At 42.3% G+C, this 24,705-nt stretch overlaps 1 protein-coding gene across 2 annotated transcripts; it reads right to left on the bottom strand.

The window, feature by feature from the left end:
• Positions 1-238: 238 nt before the first annotated feature.
• fam120c (family with sequence similarity 120 member C) lies at positions 239-24,672 on the bottom strand. 2 transcript variants are annotated; one of them, XM_073470180.1, is made up of 17 exons: positions 23,126-24,672; positions 19,871-20,117; positions 19,588-19,670; positions 17,053-17,181; positions 15,658-15,760; positions 15,462-15,535; positions 14,802-14,995; positions 12,515-12,677; positions 12,329-12,412; positions 12,017-12,188; positions 11,019-11,268; positions 9,747-9,861; positions 8,831-9,040; positions 8,446-8,686; positions 8,014-8,149; positions 6,671-6,734; positions 239-6,490 (listed from the first exon to the last, which is right to left on the bottom strand). In XM_073470180.1, the coding sequence occupies exons 1-17, from the start codon at positions 23,642-23,644 to the stop codon at positions 6,233-6,235; spliced, it is 3,042 nt and encodes a 1,013-aa protein (XP_073326281.1). In that variant the 5' UTR covers positions 23,645-24,672; the 3' UTR covers positions 239-6,232. The 2 variants fall into 2 exon arrangements, with proteins under 2 accessions (XP_073326281.1, XP_073326280.1); XM_073470179.1 differs by having other exon boundaries at positions 14,802-15,076; positions 23,126-24,671.
• Positions 24,673-24,705: the final 33 nt, after the last annotated feature.

Here is a 24,705-nt window from a genome sequence, read left to right as displayed (position 1 = left end):
CTAACACGGATGTGTAAAAAAATTGCAAATAAAATAAAAATTCTTACGTATTGCATCTTTAAATGGAGCTTCCTCTGGAGCCGCAGAAAGCTAAAAAAAAAAAAAAACTTTCTTCACTTATTTAGACCAAACAATTTTCAATGTCTTTAAAGTGACCCCACTGGTGTCAAATTTGTCTTTGCGCTTTCAAAATTGAAGCCAAGGTAAATCTAAAAATCAAGACACCGCACACAACAAATACTTTTTTTTTACTAAAAGAATAAATTTTATTTCAGCACTGTAAGTCATTTCCCAACCAGTACAAACATGACTGCCATCTTTTGTCTCTTTCTGAACCATTCCTCCCCTCCCTCTGTGAGATCAGACCACCAACAGCCAGACAATTTAAAAAAAAAAAAAAAAAAAAAAGCTTTCTTTTTCTCGTCTTTCCACAAACAGTCTGGTGCTTCCATAATGCTAACAATGATGACAAATTATACCAACCATAATTATAACAGCAATAATGATGATGATAATATTTCTATAACAATAATATTATGGATAAATTTTAACCCTTTTCGCTGCACAGGTAGTTTTAGTTGGCCCTGGGTACAGAAGTACATGCATTGGTAGACTTGTGGCTGTGATTGACCATGACAAGAACTGGCCCACAAAGATCAACTCGAGCCCTTTATCTGGGACTCAACCATGGAGGGGGCTGGGGGAATTATACTGGAGCTTCTGAGGGGGGGAGTGGCAGTGTAGAGAGAGACAGACAGAATAGGGACCTTTATTCAAACTGGACAAAATGCTGTGAGAATCCTGCAAATAGATCAGAACAGGTACAACAAAACTGATGATTCCTTTCCACACTCTGTATGACAGACAATAACACTGTTTAACGTCTACAACACTACATAGTACATTTCTATTCTGGGACTTTGGGTTCTCTTTACATTGTCGAGCTCTTCAGTGAAGCTCCCATCTGCGTAGGCAGTGAGGCAGGATGCTCTTATTATTTCATCGTCAGGCACAGAGAGGCAGAATTTTCCTCGCGACAACTTCAGCTGAGATTTTTGGCCGTTGCGTCTTCCTGGAAGTGAACCAGAAATCCTTTTTTTTTATGGATTGTAAATTGTTGTAAAAACCCACAGTTGTAAGTTTTCTAGGGCTGCAATGATACGTTTCATTACCAATTAATCTGTGCATTATTTTCTCAGTTAATGTAAATAGTTTGGTCTATAACATGGCCATCAAAGCCCGAGATGATGCCGTCAAATCGCTTGTTTTGTCTATGAGACAGTCCAAAGCCCAAAGACATACAGTTTAATGTTCATTATCAATTCATCTTGTTTTCTCCATTTATAATTTTGCCCAGTGTGATGAAATCAAATTACTTGTTTCATTCAGCCAACAGTTTGGCAAAGTTAAGCATGAAATCGTCATTTTTCAGGCACTGGAACGAGCAAATGTTTGGCATTTTTGCTCTAAAAATGACATGGGTGATTTATTTTCTGTCAATCGACTAATCATGCAATCAACTAATCACTGCAGCTCTATAAAGCATTAGAAACAAGACCACTTTTGGCATTTTCCTCAATAAAAATAATCACTTTCACGTTTTTATAGACTAACAGTGTTCAAGTCTTTATCTTATCAACATTTTTTGTGACATTTTTTTGAAGACCAGCTAATCTCAGATTTGTTTATTTGAGGAAAATCCAGCCTCTTTCAACAGCCTCCATGCCCACACATGTAGAGACTCGGTATAGTAATAAGTTGCTCTATCATTCTGAATCTGAGAATTTAAAAGGCAAGCTTGAGAGAGCACAACAATTACATGTGAGAAAAAAAATGCAAAAGAGGGCGCCAAAACCCCAGCACGTCTGAAAGCATATTTGTCAGGTGTCGTTCCTTCCTGTGTTATTAGTGTAGATCTGAGGTCAACGTGTGCGGTGGTTCACACAACCTTGAATTCAGTCAATGGAGAAGTTACAACTAAGCGCGAGCGAGCGAGCTAGTGAGCTAGCGAGCGGGTGAGCCTGAACATTTTTCCTACTCGCTCGCTGTGTCCACACAAACACACTTCCTTCCTTCTTCCCTGTCTGTCTGCGTCTCCACAGTGTTTAAATAAAAACACCATTGCCTCACAGACTTGTCAGATAAATCACACGTGCTGTAATGTCATAATATATATATAATCATACTCATCAGAAAACTTGTTACTCGGGGGGGCAAACCATCAACGTCGGGGGGTCGGGGCGGGGGACTATGGGGGCTTTTATAGGGGTGTAGAGGGGGATGCTAGGTGTACTTTGGTTCTCAGGTGTTTACAAGAGATGTTTCGCTGCTTTGTGCAAGGGCGCAGAGTTCAGCTTAGATTGATAATGAGTCGACCACAAAATTGTTATCAGGGATATTATGAGAAGAATCATAATACATAGTGCAGACGACGATTTTCAATTCGAAAAAACGGGCAATATTTACTTACGTACATAATAAACGGTGGTCTAAAGATGCCATATAAAATACAGGTAAGGAAAATCGCAATCATTACAGTTCAAATCTCTAGGTTGGCTAAGCGTATTTCAGTACTAACTGAAGCAATGGTAGAAGGATTAGATTAGAAGATGTAATAACATTAAAAATAGTAAGAAAAAACACATTTGCACAATTGAATAAAACCGTTTTTGATTTTTTTTTCTGATTTTTTTTTCCAGACTCTGGCTAGATACATACAGAAACTGATTATCAACGTTAATATAACCTTTACTGTTAGTTGGGTTGATTAAGGGGCGGGGCAGCCCACAGAGAAAAAGAGAAAAACGGCCAATAGAAACGGTCCTAAGGGCTATAGGAGAGGCAGAGAGGGAGGTGGAGAGAGTGAAAGAGAGAACTGAGATACGGGGTGGGGTGGGAGTTTAACTGTGTGTAAAATATCTGAGTGTGTTTTATGTGCGGCTGCTTTTATGAGAATCAGTGGGTATATGGTGTGTGTACATGTATGTGTGTGTGTGTGTGTGTGAGTGGCTGCATGTACTCTATGGGGAATATTGTAGGGCAGAGAAAAGACATGAATGAACAGTTTGGGGGTGTAGAGAGGGAGGGGGGAGGTGAGAAAGTGTCATAGCAGGGTGGGCGGGGGAGTTAGGATAACAAGCATAAAAATCACTGATCAAATATCTATCGAACTAAAACAGACAAGGACAAGAGAGGGACACTACATCATGTATTGTGTTGACTTTTTTTTTTTAATCCATACTAGCTACTGTGTAACTCAGGGTTTAACATCTATGTATCTGTGTGTGTGTGTGTTTGTGTGTCTGTGTGTCTGTGTCAATGTATCGTGGATATATGGTTGCTTCTGTGCCTACCTGACACCTCTAACGTGTACTTTTTAAATCCGTCCATGCAAAACTCGAACGTGTGGGATTTTTTTTTTTTTTTTTAAAGAGTCAGTAGAATGTGTTACCAAATGATCTCTGATGAACTGACGACCACTCCACTGGGAACTGAAACTGCACAAAATCACTTCAGCACAAAAGCAGAGAGAATGCTGCTGGTAACAAATGCAACTGAATACCTGTCTGTCGTGTGTGTGTGTGTTTGTCTTTGAATGTATATATATGTATGTATATATGTGTGTGTGTGTGTGTGTATGTGTGTGTGTGTTACTGTTATCTGGCGAGCGAATCAAGAGAGGGCATCGTATACCAGATCACACTCTGGCTCGCCGCAGAAAAAGCCATCTTCTAACAATGTACTGTTGCGATACACGTATTTGTACTAATGTCAAAAGTTGAAAGCAGTTAAGTATATGACTCCTAGTAATTCTAGACTTAGTATTTCGGCCAGTGGAGCTATATTCTCTAGCCTAGTCTTGGTGTCTGTGTATTACAGTCCTGTGTTAAGCCCGACGCTGTTACCTACTCTTAACCTATGAACACCTACAGCAATCACATGCTTCATCTCTACCGATATCGGCTAACGAAGTCCGAACCTCTGGTTTCATTTGGTGTTGGTGTAAGAGACGGCGGCGTGGCCCAGCCCCGTGACGATGAGCGTAGGCCTACACTCATGGCTGGGTGAACTGTCAGCGTTTCACTGTAATGGTTGAGTTCATAACTGAGGGGATGTCTGACGCGACTACATTAACACTTACATATATAGTCAGGGTTTTGTCCTTCAAAATGGCATTTCAGAAGAGCTTTTTCCATGTCAATTTTGTGGCACACGATAGAGCACAAGTCATCAACATAGTAAGAAAATAAGGTGCTTCTTGTTGACTTGCCTTTTCTTTTAACATAGTGAGCTCATTTCAACCTCTCTTAGTAGTAAGTTTATAGAGATTACAATGTTCATGGCCAGCATCTCTCAGGCAGTTATCTGTCGGTCTACTGCTTATACATTTGCAGTTGTGCTACCAGTAAATGGTAAGTTGTATTTCCGTAGTCAGATGAAATCTACTATGGGGGACACATCTCATTCTCTACAAACATAAGTGCTCTAATAAAACAATTCATTATCTTAGAAGTCTCAGATTGTGAGCGGCACACTCGGGTCCGCCATGAGGCCTCTCTCTCTCTCTTCTGTCATGTGATCCAACCCATAAAGCCTCTGCTGTGTTGGGCGGAGGTACTTCAGGGCAGGGAAGTGCTTCCTGTTGGTCTAAAGTGACACACCGGAGCTCTGCGGGGCAAAAGCTCTCGGTGTTGCTCAATCACCACCAGAGGGTGGAGGGATCTTTGAGGCTTTGTTGCCACACCCCTTTTATATCACTGGCTGCCTCAGTCGGCTAGCCGTATTAAAATACACTTTGGAAATAACTTTTAAGAAATCTGATTTGCAGGAATCCTTGACGTGTAGAATCAGGAGTCCTTTCAGCTTCATTGCAAAGTTCTTGATTGAACGTGAGGCCAGTCTGAAGGGAACTCTGCCTAGCAGCAGTTACCCAAATCCTCACCATTCATTTCCATCTTTTTGCCGGGCAGCATTATTTCTTTTTCTTTTTGGCCTTTAACTCCAGAAGGTGCCTCAGAGTTTTTCATTTCTTTATCACCTGGTAGAGGACTGTCCAGTGTGGTTTAACATTTTTTAAAACAAAGTGCTTCTTTGTCTGAAACCACTCTGTTCACATTCTGACGTCTCTCAAATAGATCTCTACCTTTAAATGTAGTTCTACATGTCATAATGATTTACTTACGCGCGGGGGACACCCCTCACAGACTGTCAATTAACCTGTATAGGGGCTTTTTCAAATTCATTATATTTAAATACAACATTAAGTGCATCTGTTGGGGAAATACAATCAAAGCTTTGGGACAAAGGGACATGGGGGATGGGAGGATAATATAATAATGCACTTTTTCTTTTTTTTAGGAGCGGGGTAATATCTTGCATACTTTGGGGCTTAAGGTGCATAAATTCATGGGGTCTCTTAGCACAGCTAAGCACTAGGCTATGCTACATAGGTCAAAGTAAGATAGCACGCTAATACCATGGTGGTGCAGAAGTGCTCCTTTGATAGATAACCAATCAATCGATAAAGAGGTTCGTCGTTAGTACGTATACTAACACTGTGTGTTTAGCAGTGCTGCTAGCCTGCAGAGTTTGGGGAACGAGGGTCACTGCACATGTCCAGAGTCGAACTCTGAACACCTCTCTGAATTCATGTAAGACAAACCTCGCACAAGATGGCTATGGCAACAAACCGCATCAACACACAACTACCAACCATGGCGACCAGGCCTAGATGCTGTAACCATGGAAACCACATCCATTCTGTCACCGTAACCGCAAGCTTTACGTCTGTGTGCAGAGATTCAAACAATGGGACCATTAAAACACAAAATAAGAAATTCAAACTGTACAGATACTCATACGTACTAGGGGGCTCGTTTAAAAGGTGGCTTTAAATGGGGGGTGGGGGGGGGGCGCGGGGCTTCAAGCTTATTTTACTCTGAGTGCAGGAGGGAGGCATTTAGGATTTTTGAGGGGTGGGGCGCTTACAGACTCATGGAGAAAACCTCTCTTCATAAAACAATGTAAAACCACATGAGAAAACTAAAAAGGAAGTAACAGCTAACTGCTTGAGCCAATCACATGGAGCAGCAGGGAAGAAGAGGAGGAGCCTCCGTTCACTTCCTGCTCCATGTGATGATGTGCACAGCTAGCAGGCAGGGCTACAAAAACAGGGAAAGGCAGTCGAACACAGAGAACTCTCTCAGAGCAGTGCATCCTGGGAGGGACGCCTTCACTCCTCCTTCTGTAGTGCTCCGTCTGACGGGCAGTCGTCAAGGCAACAGGGGGCCTCCACTTCCACCCCCTCTGATTGGTTGTCTCTGCTGGCTAAGGCACACGGGATTGGCTGGGCCAGGGGGGCCAGCTCCAAGGGCTGGCCGATGGCGGGGGCTGCTGAGCTGCCGTTCAGCTGCTGAGTCGCGACCTCTGGCGTGGAGCCCGCCTCCTCTGAGGGCTTTGGGGGAGAGCTGGGTGGGGGCGGTGACGACGTCTGGAGGGGGACAGTCAGACAGAATTTTAACAGAACAGCAGGAGATGTGATGGCAAGTAGGAACGTGACAGAGGGAATTTATAGCTGTGATGTTCTCTGGTGATCACAGCTCCTGAAGGAAAATGTACTGCAAGATTTCAGAGCTTTGTGTAAAAGTTTGGCCTGTGTCTCGTGTCGTACCTGTGTTCTGTTGGCAGGTGTCTTTTTCACTCCCCTAACTTTCGCTGGAAGCTCTTTACCCCTCCTGTGATGAAGACATGGAAAGAAGTGTTGATGTGGAACACAACCAGTATCAGTAGTCTGCTTTAGGGTCCAAACCCAGCAGTATTCAAGAGAGGTTTCACACAGAATTTGCAGTCAAGTAAATCCATGCAGGATGTTCACTTCACGTTCAACTCTGGTGACCTTTGACAAGACAATTCACTCATCAATCCCACTTTACAATGGGACCACCTATTAAAAAGTCAACCCCAAAATGTAGTCATCTATTATTGCAGCCTACATCTCTCTGAAAAAGATGAAATTGTTGGAGCTAGATAGCTTTGCAAGATGAGGGTGAAGCATTTAGTGAATATGCTGCCACCTAGAGACATGTGTTAGTGACCTGCTGGCCAACACACACTGCAGCAAGTTACAAGACTTTAACCAACCTGCTGACCTGCAGATGAAATTATTATTTAAGATCATGGCATTGTCAGACAGAAACATAACTGCAGGTTAATGACAGCAAGTGTGCTGTAAGATCAGCTATATTGACACTGATCATCAAAGTTGGAAGCATCCAAAAGTGCAGCCAGAAGCATCTGTTCCCACATCTAAATTAGCTGCAAATCTGTGTTAATCCTTGTTAAGCAGGAAAATTGCAGTAAAATAACTACAAACTACATTATAAATGTGGCTGCTGAAGAACAGACACGCCACCGTTAAAAGGTGTTGTAACTGTGACAGAGGATGCTATGTACAAGATGCTTCCAAACTGATGTAGTTAATTTTTAAAAATCTACTTTCACACACACAGAACTTTTCCTTTGCTGTTTTTGTTCCTCAGGCAGTAAATTTAATTCAGACCACTTAGGTTAACTAGCAGATTGCATAGTTAAAATTGTTAGATTGCCAAAGATTGTGGCAAAGTGAAATGTGTTCTTAAATTTGCTTTGTTAGCCATCTAGCTAATGTTGCTACCTTAATTGAGTTTTTATCTTCAGGTATTGCCGGTAACTGCAGTGACTTGCAAAACATAAATTACTCCACCACTCTCTGCTCCGAGACTGAGGAAATATTTTCTATAAGCACACTGTCTCTAGCAGTAATATACAGCAGCCTGTTTGCCTTTGAAGAAAAAGATATTATTAATGCATGCTAATGCTATTTGCCATGACTAAAAGGCATTTCAATGTTTTGAGAGTGGACTTAAACATTGTAATAATGACAACATATGCAATGTTTTTAACCTTGGAAAGCTGGTGGTTTAATGAGCGAGAATGTCATAGTTGTATCGATGAAAAGTTCATCATCTTACTCACCCTCTCCCTGCTCCCACCGACACCACCTGCATGTTGAACCCCCCTCTCCCACGGATTGGTTTGTTTCCAGCCCACTGGCCAACGACCATGCCAGCGATCTCCAGTTTCCCTCCCTGAGGGGGGATGGACTGGATGCCTGAAGACAGAAGAAAAGACAACTGAGACAGTCTTCTCTTATTGTACAGTCTCAAATAACAACCTGAAAGCTTTGTCCCAATTACAAACTACATACTAACTGTATACAAGATATACTATCTGCTACTTTATCAAATTCAATTTGGGAATATCTTGCACTGCACTGTAATTTTGATGTTTTATCCTTTAAAATTGAGCATAATGCAAAGTCAAAAGTCTACATCCATTAAAAGTCTAAGTATGCTTTAAAATGTCTATGTAGAGAAAGCAACAGGTGGAAAGAGAGCATCGGTGTACCTGGGAAGGCTCTGGGTCTGTGCTGCGCTGGATGATGTGGATGATGTGGGTGATGATGAGGAGGCATGCCGCCCATGGGGCGAGGTGGGTAGATCGGAGGCATGGGGTAGAAAGGGGGCACCATGGTTGGTGGGAGGAAGGCAGGAGGTGGAAGAGGAGGGGGAGGAGGCGGAGGGCGGGAGAAGTTGATGCCCTCGAGGATTGCCTGACGCATCTTCTCGACCTTGGACACCAGCTCCTCCTGCAGAGCAGAAAGACAACTGTGGCAAACCTGCGACCATCTAAAAGGATAAGTGTGTGTAGCTAATGGGTGTTTCTGCCTACACACACACACACAAAAAAACTCACTCACAAAACCACACACATACAAAACTCAGGCTCGTACCTGCCCCTCACACATGTCCAGCAGGGCGGCCCGGTCGCGAGCAGCCCGGGCCAGTTTGCTCTGGAACAGTTTGCCGTCAAAAAAGCCCCAGGGACAGCAGTGTTCCCATGGCAACGGCTGGCCGCAGACATCATTGATGAACAGCGCTGTGTCAACGCCGGCCATAAAGAGAGAGGCCAGCTGCACGCCACGGGCATCCACCTTCTCCACCTAACAGACACACACAAATGTAGAATTGCAGCATTTTCAAAGTGTAGGCAGTCGGAGACGAGTAGTAGAGAAGCTAGAAGAAGAAACGGTGCTGAAGACTTGTGAATCGTGAAGTCCTGAACACATGGTATGTGGGCACACATCACATCTTGTCTCAAAGGAGACAAGATGTGATGTGTGAAACCTTTTGTTGCTTGTTAATGAACAAATTTTGCTTGTAACACCAAAAAGGAGTCGATTACGACAACATATTGATTCCCAAAAAAGGTTGGAACCCAGTTCAAAATAAAAATATAAACGGAATGTAATTATTTGCATATATACAGTGTTTATTGACAAGAAGTGTTCCTGAGCCCATCTAATAATATCCTTTGTACAATCATGTTTCACAAAGTGGTGAACTTCGCCCCATCCTTACTGGTGAACAGCTGAGCCTTTCGAGGATACCACTTTCATACCCAATCATGAGCGTTTCACAACTTTCCCAGTCCAAACTTTTTTGGAATAATGCCTGAACATCAAGCAGCTGTACCACTGAGTTTGATGATGCTTTATTCTTATACAATACATGTGCATCTTGTGATTATACTGCACAAAGGTGATTAATCAAGACCACAAAAAAACAAGGAGACTCAAAATAAATATGCAGAAAACATCTGTATCCTGTTGCCTATTATTATCCGACAATGAGGGAGCGCAGTCTTACCTTGAGCTCCTGTAGCTGGTCGGGTTCGTAGAGCTGACTGGAAACAGCCTGAGCCAGAAAGGCATCTAGCTCATGTCTCTGGAGGATCCTTCCCCCAGGCCACTGCATCATATACCTGAGAGGGAAGAAATACAAAGCTCTCTTTAGAATAGGGACACAGAACTAAAGTGACAACAATACAGGTTCCCACACAGCGACTCTCTCTGGACAACCCATCTGTCCGACAGAGAAACAGAGAGTCTGACAGCAGCTTTTCAAGGCTGTCAGTTCTACAACACTCTGTGCTACACTGAGTGGTGGTCACTCAGACTAAACCGTGTCCACTGACCTTTCGCATGACACTATTTAGGCCATAAGACCTCCTACAGTCGATGCTCTCCCACTCCTCTGTTGTAATTTTTATATATGTTGAGTGGATTCAAAGGGAATTTGAGGGTGTCATTTCCCTTTAAAGTCTGTCTATTTCTGCTCTGACAAGTCAGAATGTCCCCTGAGAAAAAGGGGAATTAGATGAGATTTGCATGTAAGGCACTTCAAACAAAACCTAACCCAGTCTCGTGCCTTAAAATGGTTGATAATTTTCTGTGGATAGAGAAAAAGATTTCAACAAGGGAATGTGCATTTACCAGCTTTAAAACTGCACTTAACACCAAAATCTTTTCATAGCACAGTGATAAGACAATGCTACTGGAACCAAGGGAATTACGAGAAAAAATGTGTTATGTTATTAACTCACTATAGTTTGAAAATCATAGAACTACCTCCTGCTAAAAAATATACCTCATAAACATGGACCTCGACATTTTTATTTCCTTGATTAACTGGATATTTCTTTTGTTTATAAAATGCCGAACAAAGAAAAATGCCAATCAGTGTTTCCTAGAGCCAAAGATGATGATGATTTCAAATGTCTTGTCCAATTAACAGTCTTAAACCCAAAGATGTTCTGTCATAAAACAAATGGCAGCAAATACTTACAGCTAAGAAGCAGAAACAAGCACATTTTGGACATTTTTGCCAAAAGAAAATTACTCAAGTGATTAGTAAATTATTAGTTGCCCATTGAATTTTATTTATCTGCAAACATTTCAGCTGCAGTGCACAGTGAAAAGTACTGAGCTAAAATCTAAATACACACTCTCACCGAGGGGCTCAACACACACACACACACACACACACACACACACACACACACACACACACACACACACACACACACACACACACACAGATTTCAGCAATCTAAGCTACAATCAGTGATATGAGTCATACCTGAGCACGCAGCACATGAGCAGCAGATGCTGTGGGACCTGTGCTGGGTTGAGGAGGGCTGGGCAGTCAGAGCGTAGGCAGGCCAGGAAGGCCCTGGTTCTCCTGGAGCGGTCCTCACTGGCACGGCCCAACCACAGCCGCCGCAGGTTGGGGCAGGTCCACTCCCGGAAGCACAGGGCCGGAACCAGCTCTGGAGTCAGGGCTGACTTGGCTTTACCGCTGCTCCACTCTTTGACAATCACTGGAGGAACTGCATCACGGAGGCAGCAGAAGCGTGTCGGTATAAAAATGAACAATATGGACTGAAGAAGAATATTTTGTTAGATAAAAACGTGTTGTACATTTTGGAAATGATGACATCTATTTCAATTAATTTTGTCAGTCGGACTTTACAACCCTCTGGAGTTATTGGAAATGTTTGTTTCACATGAGTCGGAAACAATCCTACTCCCACTGCTGAAATCTAATTCAACAAATAGTATAATACTAATAAAATTAGTGTAGACTGATCTTTATTTGACAATGAAGTTAAATCCTAGCGTCTCTCCTGCCAGGCTGCTGAAAGCTTGAATCGACAAGTCATCGACCTTTGAGGAGCAGCCTGAAAAGTTAATAATTCATATTTATTCAATATCCCAATATTCTAGGTTTTTGTGACAAAATAACCAAAGGTTTTCATAAAACAATGGCTACATTAGCGAACTGACACACAATCTAACCTAAATATAAAAACACCAATCCTGAAGCTACCTGGCTGCCTAGAAGACAACATTTCAGAGCACAGCTAGCTAAAACACCATTTCAACATTCTTATCAATCCGCCGCTCGGAGAAAAAATACCGGTATAATAACATTTACCTCATGTTATAGCTCTGTGGAAAAATATCTCACTATCAATGAATAAATGTGAGTATATTTACAGTCCACATACACAACAATGATCAACCTGTCTCCCATATTGCCCTCATCTATCTCTTCTACTCAGTCCCAGGACCTACCTTCCAGGGGAGCCCTCTTGCGGAGAGCGAGCCTCTCCAGGCGACGGTGTGTTTCAGCCAGACTGAAGAGGACGCCGTACGCATACTGTCGGGCAGCACGGAAGAGCAGAGAGGCAGGAGGCAGCTCAGAGTTACACTCATCCTCTATACACACTGGCATCTTCATCTCTCCCTGGGGGGTGCAGTGGGTAAAGGGAGAAGGAAGGACAGAGTGAATAAGAGGAGAGTTTAAAAGGACCAAGAGCTCTGACCTCCACTGCCATTTTTATAACTCTTGTTTAACTCAAAAAGATGCAAACGCAAACATCATACCTTGGTCAATATGTGGAAAATCTGGGGGTACATCAGTCCTCTTCTGTGTCTGTGCTCGGCTACACGAAGAACCTCGGCACTGACCTAAAATGAGCAAACATAAACAAAATGTAACTTTACCAGACAACCTACAGCTGTGTTTAGTTTGAAAATGTCTTTTTAATTTAATCTCTAATGGACACACACCTGAGGCAGAGGGGGTGTGGTAATGTCCATGTGACTCCGCGTCGCCATAGACAACAGTGACGGAATGTTTGACCCGCTCCCGTTGCCTTGGGAACCGTCTCCAGAGGCCGAGCCCCCCCTTCCGGCAGGATCCTCCCACCGAGAGGGCTTGTCTGTCAAATGGCTGAGAAAAAAAAGGGTCGATGGGAGAGTTTAGTCATCCTGGCCTGGCTTCAGAGTTTCTGCAGAGAAAGCGTTTCCTCAAACACATTTTGCATAGATGTTCATTTTGTTTTACTGTCTCTCAGAAACTTAACACACTCCACAAGTCAAAGGTATCCCCATTTAGACTTAAAAGACTGGTCGGTCAACAAAAGGTGAAGAGACAACAACCCCAAAAACACACGCGTATCCTCAGTAGATGATTTTCCCTGCAGCTCCGTTCTCCTTCTCAGTAGCTGTAATCCCTGAAACTCTAAGCTGTAGCTGGGGTACTTTACACCGTAAGGTTGTTGACAAAAAGTCAGTCAACAAGTGTGTGCGATATGATATGGAGCTGCTACGGATGCATTGCATTCTGGAAAGGGCTTTCAACTATCCAACTGACTTGAGGGATGCCCTGATCAAGTTATTTTTTGGCCCCAGTCCCATCTGATATTAACATAAATGTTGAATAAAAGGATCTGAATGGATCAAAAATATTACATTTATTATTACATTTATAGGCTTAAATTATATTGATATTATACGGATGAAAGTTTAATTGGGAGAATGCGACTCCTGAAACTGAAGCGACCTGATCTGCTACAGAGAAGAGAGATCGCTCTGTTGGGGTTCTCGTTCTTCCCTCGTAAACAATCTTTGGCTGAGAGCTTTCAGAGAGCACTTTAACCACATAGCAGACACGTTTAATGTTGGCCTGTCATCAAGTTAATGCTAGAATTAACGTTACTTAGTGACGGCTGATATAATCCGCCACCATTGACATTTGACGCCCGCTGAGCAATATATCCATATTATATTGTTTTGGTGATATGAGTGTTTTCTTTCCCTGGTTTTAAAAGCTATATTACAGTTAAGTGATGTAATTTTCTACTTGTTCACATTCAGGCCAGGCTCACACTACAGGCATTTTACAATCCTAATCAATTTTGAATTTACAGATTGCATCACGCACATAAGGAGAATCTAATAGATTTTCTTGTCTCTAATCTCAAACATGCACCGACTTGAAAATAATGACGCATCACACACTACAGGGTGTTATTAAGATTATCGTGCTAGAGGAAGCGATGCACCACCTCATGGGGACGCAGAATTAAACAAAATGGAGACTGTGGCACAACAACTTGCTGTAGTACCATTAGAGAATTTGTCAGTTTTATTTGTCAGTAGTATGCTAGCTAACGTAAGCCTCAATAGCTAAAATGTTTACAGATACGCGGCTACACCATCACCAGGATATCGCTCTTATAGGCTATTGTGAAAGTACTGATGTAATGACAATCGCAGTCATCTGGATTTTAAATCCTAAATATCAAACACATTTGATATTTATTGATGCGGCCCCAATGAGTCAGTTAGCAGCTCGGGATTTTTCTTTTTTCACTGATTTATCTTGATGGCTGAAGGCTGGGGGGCACCCCAGCAGTTAGGGAGGTTTAAGGCTGGATCACATAACCAGACAAGCTGTGCTGACCTTCTGGACCGAACAAGCTCTGGACCAGATTTCTCCTCTGATTATCGGCTGGGCGAATCGGGGTCAAATCGGCCCCAAATTCCTGTAGTCTGCGCCCTTAATTTTCCCTCATATATACAGTGAAATGCTCGCTTTATAGGCTTTCTTAAAGAAGATAAAATTTCAACACTCGCAGGCTGAAGTGAGCAAAACACTTTAGACTGCAGTAAAGAAAGGATCGACTTTGATCGGCTTTATTTGAGCTGAAAACGAACCGTTAAAATATGCATGGATTTTTTATTGATAATAAAAACAATAAAAAGAAAAAGGCTGGGCCTACACGGCATGCATTTATTTATCGCAGCATTTAATTTACAATCTGAGGTTCAGCTGCACTTTGCTTGCTCTGTCATGTCAACCGCCATTTTCCTCACGGGCACTACCTGTTGTAAAGTGTAAGCTGTAAACATACCTTGAAAGCTAAGCTCTCCTTGTGTTTACTCTAAACAAGTGTTACGTAAAGTGCTTTGCTCCACCTGAAATGCCAAAGTCTGCTCTTCGTTTAAATCTAATTAAGGAGCTCACAGCCCGCTAAAGCCTGAAAGGTGTAAACGCGGCGCTGTGTCTTACTTTGTGTTGTTGTCGTTGGGTTCATCTCCATCTGATGACGAGGAAGGAGACGGAGAGGGACCAGACTGAGTGCTGGTGTGATGGTTGGGTAATCGACTTCCCCCCTGAGTGGAATCATATGGAGCTGACCAATCAGAGAAGCCCATCTTGTTTGTCAGTGAATCGTTGCAGTCTTGGGGCGGCGGCGGTGGGTTCTGGAACAGAGGGGTGGAGCCAGGTCCATATGGAGCATTTTGATAGGGTGGCTTAAACCCCGGAACCTGGGGAGGTGGGAACTTTGATTGGACAGAGAGGAGACCACAGGGGAGGAGAGGAGGAAGAAAAGAAGTGTAGGAGCAGACAAGAAAAGAAGGAGCACAGGAGAGAGAGAGAGAGGGGAGGGAGGAGGAGAAGATGTCTCAGGGACGGGAACTACTGCCCTATTTTATTTCAGATCAAACTAGAAGCATCTAATCAAGGCTGGTGGGGGGATTTTTGGATGGAAAGGACTGCAACCCCTCCCCCCCATCCCTCAGCCAGTGTTTCCCCTAAATGAGCACATGCCACAAAGGGATTTCAAAGAGCAAAAAACTTAATCCACTCTACTACACGTAGATTCATGCAGAACAGAGAACACATTACATCAAAGAGGACAAAGGATTACAGAGATAGGGAATCTACCTGATTCTTTCCAGGCTGCATCGGTCCCATGTGGCCAGGTGGTCCCCCAAATGGATTGGGTCCGAACCCAGGTACTACAGCAGAGAGAGACAGAAAAGTCAGGGATGTAAATTAACATATTCAATGAGCCAAAAACGATTACATAGCGATGCACACTAGTGGTTCCATTTTCTAAAGTAAGCAGTTTACTACTCACAGATGAAAGACGAGGGCCCCATGTTGGGCGAGCGTGGTTTGGAGGCAGCTGAGAAATACTCCACCGCTTTCTTGAATCGCTCCACCTTGTCCTCCATACGAGACTGGAAAAGGAGGAAACAAAGCATTATGTTGTCGGCATATCATGCTGGGATTCTGACAGTGAAATGTCCTGAGTAATGGCTGAGTAATTTCACAGTTAACGCGGTGATTTATTGAGTTGATGTTGGCTAAATAATAAAGAATTAATATTACTGACTTCATCCAGCTCCCAAAAAGATATTCAGTTTACCATCATGTGGGGCAAAGAGAAGCATAAAACACTTACAGTTGAGTTGGGATGGGTACTGAAACACAGTTTTAACAGGCCCTGAGGCTAAACTATAAAATGCTGTAGTATTGATACGCTCTGATGTTAATAGGTATTTATCGGTGCTTTGTAATGATCTGATGTCATTAACTACCACGTTGTTGCAGCCGCTCCCCTGCTGAGCTGCTCCACAAACACAAACACACACACTATCCAGTGAGATTGAATTAATAGTGAAACAATAGAGTTATATTTTAAACAAACTGAATTATATTCCTGTTCTGAATGTATACTTTTAGATTATAATGATATAATTTGAAAAAACTATTACTTCAGAAGAAAAATAACAGAGGGAGTATTAATAAAGCACCAAACCGATGAGGAGTATCAATTAAAGTTTTAATATTGAAATCTTATCAATACCCATCCTTATATTTGAGAAGCTGGTATTTTTATAAACTTTTAAAATTACACTTTTAGTCAACAATTAGTCAATTATCAAAATATCTGGCGATTCATTTTCTGATAATCGAGAAACAGATTAATCGACTAATTGTTTCATCGTGTTAGATTTTAGCCATTACAGCTAATGCAGTTTTAGCTTGGCCACCAAATGACGCAAACACGTTTCACAGCACCACTTATTGTGTAATATCGTGATACCATGAAACCATATTTTAAGGGAGGCTTGTTGCACCATGAAAATCTTTACTGTTGCAACCCATGATTCAATAAGGATTTGACAAAAGGCTCCTAACAACTCCACTTGCTCAATCGAAGACACTCCACATGACTGGAGACCATTTTTATAGACTTATATACATTTACAAAATGTGTCTTATATGAGTAATCAACACTTCAAACACTGCTGGAGCTTAATGTATGTATATTAAGCACATGGATTAATGTATAAGGCTCGGTGTAATTCTATGGTTTAGCCCTGATGTGTGAGGAAGTGCAAATGTTGACTCAGATCTTGTGTCAACAGTACTGACCTATTCAACCATCGGCAACAGTATGGTATGTTAGGTCAGAAATAAGCTGTCATATATATATTTTTCTTTTCTTAGTTGACACATGACCTACCTGTGACTGTTTGAAGACATCTCTGGCGATGGCATCGAGGTTTCCCAGGTCTTTGATGGAGGATACGTACTCTGAGACGGCCTTGATCACCACCTCACAGGGCGGCAGCACCAACTGATGGGCTCGCACCTGAGAGAGAACAATACAGGTTTTTAATCCCCGTATACCTGACTGGGCGGGGTGGACACTATGAAAGACTGACATGAAGATAGTTACCTTTGTTATTTAACGTTTTATTTCATGACAAAAACATTTTGCTACTTATTGTACAGTGGTGCTGTAGAGGACAGGACTGAAGGTTATCTAGTCATGAAAAAGCACCAGAGCCCACCAGATGGACCGAGTCACTCAAATTACAAGTTGATGACAGTTTACAGATTTAGGCATTATTCCATTGACAGAACATTGCAGAAGGCATTTGTGTTGTATTGTGACACATAATATGTTAATTGGACCTTTAAACAAGTCAAACTCTTAAAATGTGTTGTAATATTGTTTAGTTCTCACTTTTTCTTTTTGACACAGTTTGATTCAAGGATAAATTCTGGCTATCCAAATATTCCTATGGAGCCGATGTCCATTTCCTGCTGACTACTTTGTCACCGTTTCAAGTCACGTCATGATCACGTTTTAATCACATTTTTTCTTATTTCTAATTCTTAAATATATCTTTTAGGAGGATAAAGGATTTTAAAGTCAGACAGCTAGATTTAAAGATATCAAAGAAACAAGCTGAACTGACATTAGCAGCAGCTATTGTTCGCAGCTAATGTTCGATTACCAATAACAGTATCGGAAATGCCTCTGATACGCCATAAGTGCTTGAATCGGTATAAGCTAGTACACAAGCCTAGGTACCAATCCGATACCACATAATTTATTTATTAGAAAAGGGACCCTGCTACTTCACAGCTGCATGACTGCGTGATTTTTTACTGCATAAGTAGCAAGGGACTTGTGTAGCTTCACATCTAGGATCTTCAGGATGTTCGGTTTGGTATGAGACTTCCTCGACTTGGTACGCTCAATGACACGAACAATTACTGCCAAAAAAGTATATCAATGTCCACGTAATCACACGCGAGGAACATAACTTTCAGAACACGTGTTTTACCCAGAATGTTTTGGCGGTTATCAAATTGTTTATCAGCTGTAGTGTACTAGTTGGCTTACCACGGTTTGGCAATGTGTGACGAATGTTGAATGTGTCGATCAGCAGAACGGGCAAAAACGGATTCAGACCAGTGCAACTAACGCTTTAGGTCTGTTCAGGCTATTTACCCATATGGTCAAAGTGCTTGAGCTCTTCAACAATATACCCTCACGTGTTACTAAGTCACTTGTGCTGCTCTACACAAACAAGCTCATGTTGTTCGGGAAAGTAACAGTCGTACCATGAAACATGACAGACATTTGTGCGATTCATTTTAATGCTTTATTGAAACTATGACTGTTGTTGAGCGCAATCACTGTTACAGTAAGATTTATGGACAGTGAGCCACTGTTGAATGTTCACAGTTTTCACAATAAATTACTTGAGAATGTTATTCCCTCCTCTCTTTAGTTTTCCCTGCTGTACTGAAAACATACCGAACCGTGACCCTAAAAGCGAGGTACATAAGGAACTGTGAATTTTGTGTACTGCTACGACAAAGGACAGGACAGGAGTTCTGGTGTCACTGGTTACCAATAACGCACAACAGTGTGTTCACATATATGAAAATAAGAGACTAAGTGAAGGCGGAGAATGCCATGGCAAGCAGGGAAGTGGCGTTTTCTCTGCTCAGCCTGTTGTTTTCATACAATCACACCACCTCCAAGTCCGTTATCACACTAACACCACGAACACATAGCACTGAAAAAACAAAGGTTCGGTCTTGGTCAATTTTTGAACACAGTTAATCAAACATGGTCCAATTTGTCTGGACCATGTACCAAATATTCTAACATTAGAAAAAAGCTCTCAATTTTTTTTTTTATTTCACATATGTTTCATGTTTGCAGACAAGAGTTGAGAAAAGATAAAATTATTCTGAAGACAAATTATTACTTTTTTATTCTTGTGTGTGATTGTCATTTTATAATTAGCTGGACGTTATTTCTCCTGATAACTAAGCTATCTTTTCTTCATATGACTGATGCATTCATTCTAATCATTTATATCAATTTCATGATGTCAAGAAGTTGTTATGAAAAGTTACCATTTCCTGTGTCACTATAAAAGCCTTATATTGATGGGAAAGCGTTACGCCACCAAACCACTTAAAGGATTTCACTGTGAAAAAGAAGCACTCAGCAACAGCAAATTAACACAGTAGATGGGAGAATATCAGAAAACAAGGAGGCTTTTCTCTGAAGGATAATGAACTGGAAAAATTGGAAATAACAGCATGTCAGTAAAGGTCTATTTCTGTTTACATCTAAATTAAATCAGGGCTCAAGTATTTAAGTAATTACTGTATGACATGATCATTACAGCTAGCATTCTCCGAGAGAAGGCTGTTGTTTAAGGGGACTTCAGACTTAGAAACATACCTTGAGAGAAGCTAGTGGGTGTTCTGGTCCCAGAAGACTCCAGTGGAAGGCAGCCAGGTCCTCATCAGGCAGAATATGATTTCCTGCAAGAGAGGAACAATCTCAAATGTTTGCTGTGTCAATGAACAAGGACGACAGACGAAGAGGTGTGCCAAAAATACAAATCACAGGTTGAGGAGTGTGTTTCAGTGACAGAGCGTCAGAGAAATGTGTGATACATGTTTGATTTGCTGTATTGCTGTATTGTGAAGACTGATGTATGCGAGTGTGTGCTGCTCCTTACCCAGCAGAGCAGCGAAGCATGGCAGGTGCTGTGTCTTGAGCCCGAGCTGCCTGGCGGCCTCAGACAGCAGGTACTGGTGTGTGGTCAGGTTTTTGCCGTTCCAGCTCAGTTTGAGCGCGTGTGAGGAGAAGTAGGCGGGTACGTTGCAGAGGGCGAACTCAGAATCCTGAGCAATCAGGCCAGCAAATCCAAAGTCCCTGTAGAGAGACAGCACTTCCTGGTGGTGGTCCTCCAAGGTCTGTACAACCTGTAGATGCAGAGAGGACAAACTCTGTCTGCTGTGTCATAACAAGACAAACTCTGGTATGGCACCTCCTGAAATGTTTACATCCTGCTCGGAGTAATGCGGTTTGCTCCATGGCCGATTTTGATTATGTGGTTTTATTTATTTTGATTAAAATGTATTGAACGTTTACAGGTACAGGATATAAATCCTACACACCAGAATGTAAGACTCAAAACAAACAATCATACAACAAAAAAGGAAGAAACCATAGTATGCATATTCAAAATCAAAACACTTCCAAAAATAATTACAATTTAAAATCTCCTTCATTCCTATTTTTAGTAGTTTAGTTTAGGGTTATTTTTAAAGAAGGAAAAAAAGCTCAAAATTCTCTGATGCCATCTTCTTAAATGTGAATAGTTTGTTGTGTTTTTTTTACTCCTCTATGATAGTAATATAATTTAATGATACCCTAATAATAACTTTGGGTCATTGGGTTCTAAAATTCCCTCTGGATCAATAAAGTATTTATCTGTCTGTGTCTATCTAGACAAAACAAGACGTTTGAGGACGTCTTCTTGGGCTTCAGGAAAAGCTGTAATTTTATAGACCAGACAACTAATCGATTAAAAGACAAAATAATCAACAATGAAAATAATCACAAGTTTCAGCCCTAATCACAGTAGTTTAGAACTACGATGAGGTGATTAATCGATCAGTTTATCAGGAAATTTATCTCGAAGTATTCTGATTATCGTTTAAGTCATTCTTCAAGCAAATATGTCAAACTTTATCAAAAAACTTCTTGATTAAAGGTTCATGTAAGAATTTGCCACCTGTTGAATTCATACTCAAAAAAAAAAAACCCAAAAACAGGGGGCAACAGACCACCAGAGTAACCACTAACTGCTGCTAACTTGAGCTGCTGATAGCTAGTTAACTCAGTTAGCCATGCAGCTAGCGCTCTTGACTGGGACACAACAGCAACTGAAATGCACTACAGATTTTGACATAACATCAAAACTGTTGTTTCTTCAAATTCTGTTGATAATTTTTGAATGTTTTAAACTTCTTAAAAACTTAATATTCTTACATATTTCTCTAATCAAGAAAATAATAATCATTAATTTCTGTACAATCTCACAAAAGACCATGAAACACCCCAACACAGTAAAAGATGGACTGGCATGTGTGAAACTGATGAGCTACTGTGCTAGCAGTCGCTGCTGCATACTCAGGTTATTAAGAAGATAGAGATGGCTGACAGCTGACACACTTGGCATACCAACAATATACTAAAGCCCCACAGCAATGAAAAGAAAATAAGAAAATCAGTCTGCTTGCAAAAATAAGTGTGGAAATTTTGTGCTGCACCAATCAGTTCCAAATTACTGGTTGTGATGCAGATACCTGGGCTTAGGGCAATATAATTGCTTTAGAGGACACTCATGCAGAAACCTGTGGTGGATGAGGTGCATGGTTATGCCACAAAACGAGAACAGGGGAGCTTCATGATTAAGCCAGAATTGTTATGTTAATCTTGTTAATCAACGTCAGTGTTAATCAGTGTGAAAACTAAATAATTTGATATAGTTACTTCATTAAAAAATCTATTTAACGAGCCACAATTTGGGGCAGGGAAAGCATGGCTGATTGAGGAAACGGTTTCATGACAAAGTTGTTCAAACTGCTTATTAATTCTTGCGTCGCGCACCAATAAATAAAACTGAAACGGATAACCAATTTCAACCAGAATAAAACGTATGCAATCATTCCAAACAGACAGACCAAACATGTGTGCAGTACTTGTAATGCCGAGTAGGACACCAAAGCAATATCTGCACAGAGGGGGAAAAACAATGACTTTAGTAAAGGTGTAATTGAAGCAGAGGTGAGATACTTGAAGGTGCAGAAATAGGACTGTATTTCCGAATACGGGAAGGAAAAACAAGCAAGTACACATGGGAACTGTGAGTAATGATGCTATACACGCAAAAGGAACATCAGAACGAGTTGTACTGTAATGTGGGTGGGATTTTTCTATTCTAACAAGAATCATCTCATACACTATTACATTGTGTTTTTTTAATACTAGCATGCAAGGAGATGGGAGGGTAGATCAAAAGCAAAAAAAAAAAAAAAAAAAGACCACTGGGTAAAGATGACAGGAGGGAACCTTGAGAGGCAATCGGCGGTTTAGCTGCATTTACTGCAGGCCTTCAACGTAACGTTATGACTCACATTTCCTTTTTCAAACAAGTTATTCTTTGCCCTATAACACGTCTGCTTTGGAGAGTCGGATGACACAATCTTATTTCACCTGACTGTATTCTCTAGTAATAGAGAAAGGCAGATACATTACATCCGCCTTACTCTACTTTATTTCATAGCAGATAAAATAGTAACAAGCCAATAGGTTAGAGATAAATATGCTCAATCACCAACCAAAGGAAATGCACAAAGTAAGTCATTACAAATGCACTACTTTCAGGTACTGGGGACCTATAAATAGTCTTTCCACTCAGCAGTTCCTCAACAATGTATGACAGGTTCATTGAGTTCATGTTATGTAATATATAGGCTAGGCTAGGTCATGTTGAACAAGGATGCACATACTGGTTTAGCCAGTAGCCACTGCTTCTGATACCTTAAAAAAAAAAAAAAATCTGTTGCACTGGATACATTCCTCCTCCCAGTGGACCATCCCAAATACATGAGAGCAGAGCAGGCCCGCTACAGGCATCAGATAGAGGCAGACATCTATGCTGTTAGAGGCAGTCAAAGCAAAGCAGCCAGCTTGTCAGATTAGGTTGGTATTTGTGTTTAACCTTAAAATAACAAAAATTCCAGATTGACTCATGTTTTGTGGTCAGAGCAGGTAGTTACATTTGGTCGCCAACTGGAAGGAGTTAAAAACAGCGATGCATGATGTAAGCTGCTAAATGGGCGTGCAACAAGACGAGTGCAAGTGTTAAATGAAAGGCAACGCCGTATGACCACAATAAAAACAACTTTACACATTTGCTCACCCGCACTCGGAAGCGGAACATGGCGAGGCGGACGCAGTGGCTGAGGCAGGCCGGGGGCAGGAACCATGCCCTTGGAGGCGGGGTGGCCTTGCTGCCGACGTGGTTGACTATCAGCTGTGCCGTCTGTCTCTGGCCCTGAGCTCGCCGCGCCCACTCGGGCCAGCGCTCCTTCCCCAGCGTGCCGTTGAAAACCACGACCAGCTCCAGGCCGCCCTGGTACAGGCACGCCTGCGACAGGGCGGCCAGGTAGCCCAGCATGGCGTTCCACTCGCCCCCGCACACCCAGTCCGTCTGGTAGCCGCCGTAGAGGCGCTGCAGGCCGGAGTCAGCGTCGATTAGGATCCTGGCGGGCGGGGGCGGGGGAGGCATGGGCCCGGGGTGATGTGGGTGGTGGTGGTGCGGGTGATGGTGGTGAGGGGGCTGGCGGGCCGCGGTACGGGCGAGCTTCAGGAGGTCCACCGGGACCGCGGCCCCGGGACACCGCTTCTCTAGATACTCTTGAAAACCCTGCACTCCCATGACGGTGTTGTTGAGCCGGTGCGTCTGGCCGGGAGCGGGCTCCGAATACGTCCTGTACGCCGTGTTTGAAATGTGATGTGGGGCGAGACCGTGGCTAGCTGTGCACTTCAGGCAAGCTAGCTGGTCTCCGATGTAGTGACTAACTGTAGTTTAGTTAACCCTGCAAAACAACTTATCTGTCACCCAGACTACTGAAACGAGTCACCACGCACCGCTGAACTAGTGTGTCAGCCAGGCGGTTACTTATCCGGAGATATTAAAAATGCCAATTTCCTTCAGTTTTGGTCGTGGGTGCTCAGTTTAGTGTCCATCGCTGTGGATTTTTTTGGTTAGATGCCAAGCAAGGCCAGTGTAGCTACCTACTACCAGAAAAAGTTCAACATTTTTCCTGATCCCATAATTTGGCTTTAACATAACCAGCTTCAAAACTGTAGTTGGCAGCAAATAACGGAAATGCAGCAAGGTGTTGGATGTTATCGAGAAATGTCTACAAAAACAGTTATTCTGCTGGTTTGTGCACATGAATCAGATGCAATACTGCGCATTAGTTAGCAACCCACAGGCTGGATGGCCAGTTCGCGGACATGATGTTAAACCGAGCAGCTTGCAAAATCTTAATTTCTATCTTGACAGCTACAATATTTTGACATTTACGCTGCACTACCTCGGGCAAATGTCACCACATGCGTAGCGGTAGCTTGTTTGGGTCGCAGGTGTCAGAATATCAATTAAAACAAACTAACAAGCTGGTGTGCCCTGGCTCACTGGCTAGCTGTACTAACATTTGCTAACTGTGTGGCTAGCTGTTAGCTGCTGGCAGGGTCCCCGGCGTGATTTGACGCGTCAACTCCCGAAGACAAGTCCGGGGCGGACACGACGCGGAATGAGATGGATGTTTGACGAAATAAAAGAAAAGTAACTAAAAGAAAAGAAAAATAAAAGCCCGATGGTGCCTCCCTCGCTTTCTTCCACACTCACGGCTTCATGTTGCAGAGGGGAACATTACTTCCAAGCGACATCAGCCATCTTGCGACTTCCTCGCGGCCCAGTGGAGTGGGAGG

The sequence above is a fragment of the Pagrus major genome, chromosome 7, assembly GCF_040436345.1.
Source record: "Pagrus major chromosome 7, Pma_NU_1.0".
In the NCBI taxonomy this organism is placed as follows: Eukaryota; Metazoa; Chordata; class Actinopteri; order Spariformes; family Sparidae; genus Pagrus; species Pagrus major.
The sequence above is the reverse complement of the archived record's forward strand: the minus strand, read 5'-3'. Positions and strand labels throughout refer to the sequence as shown.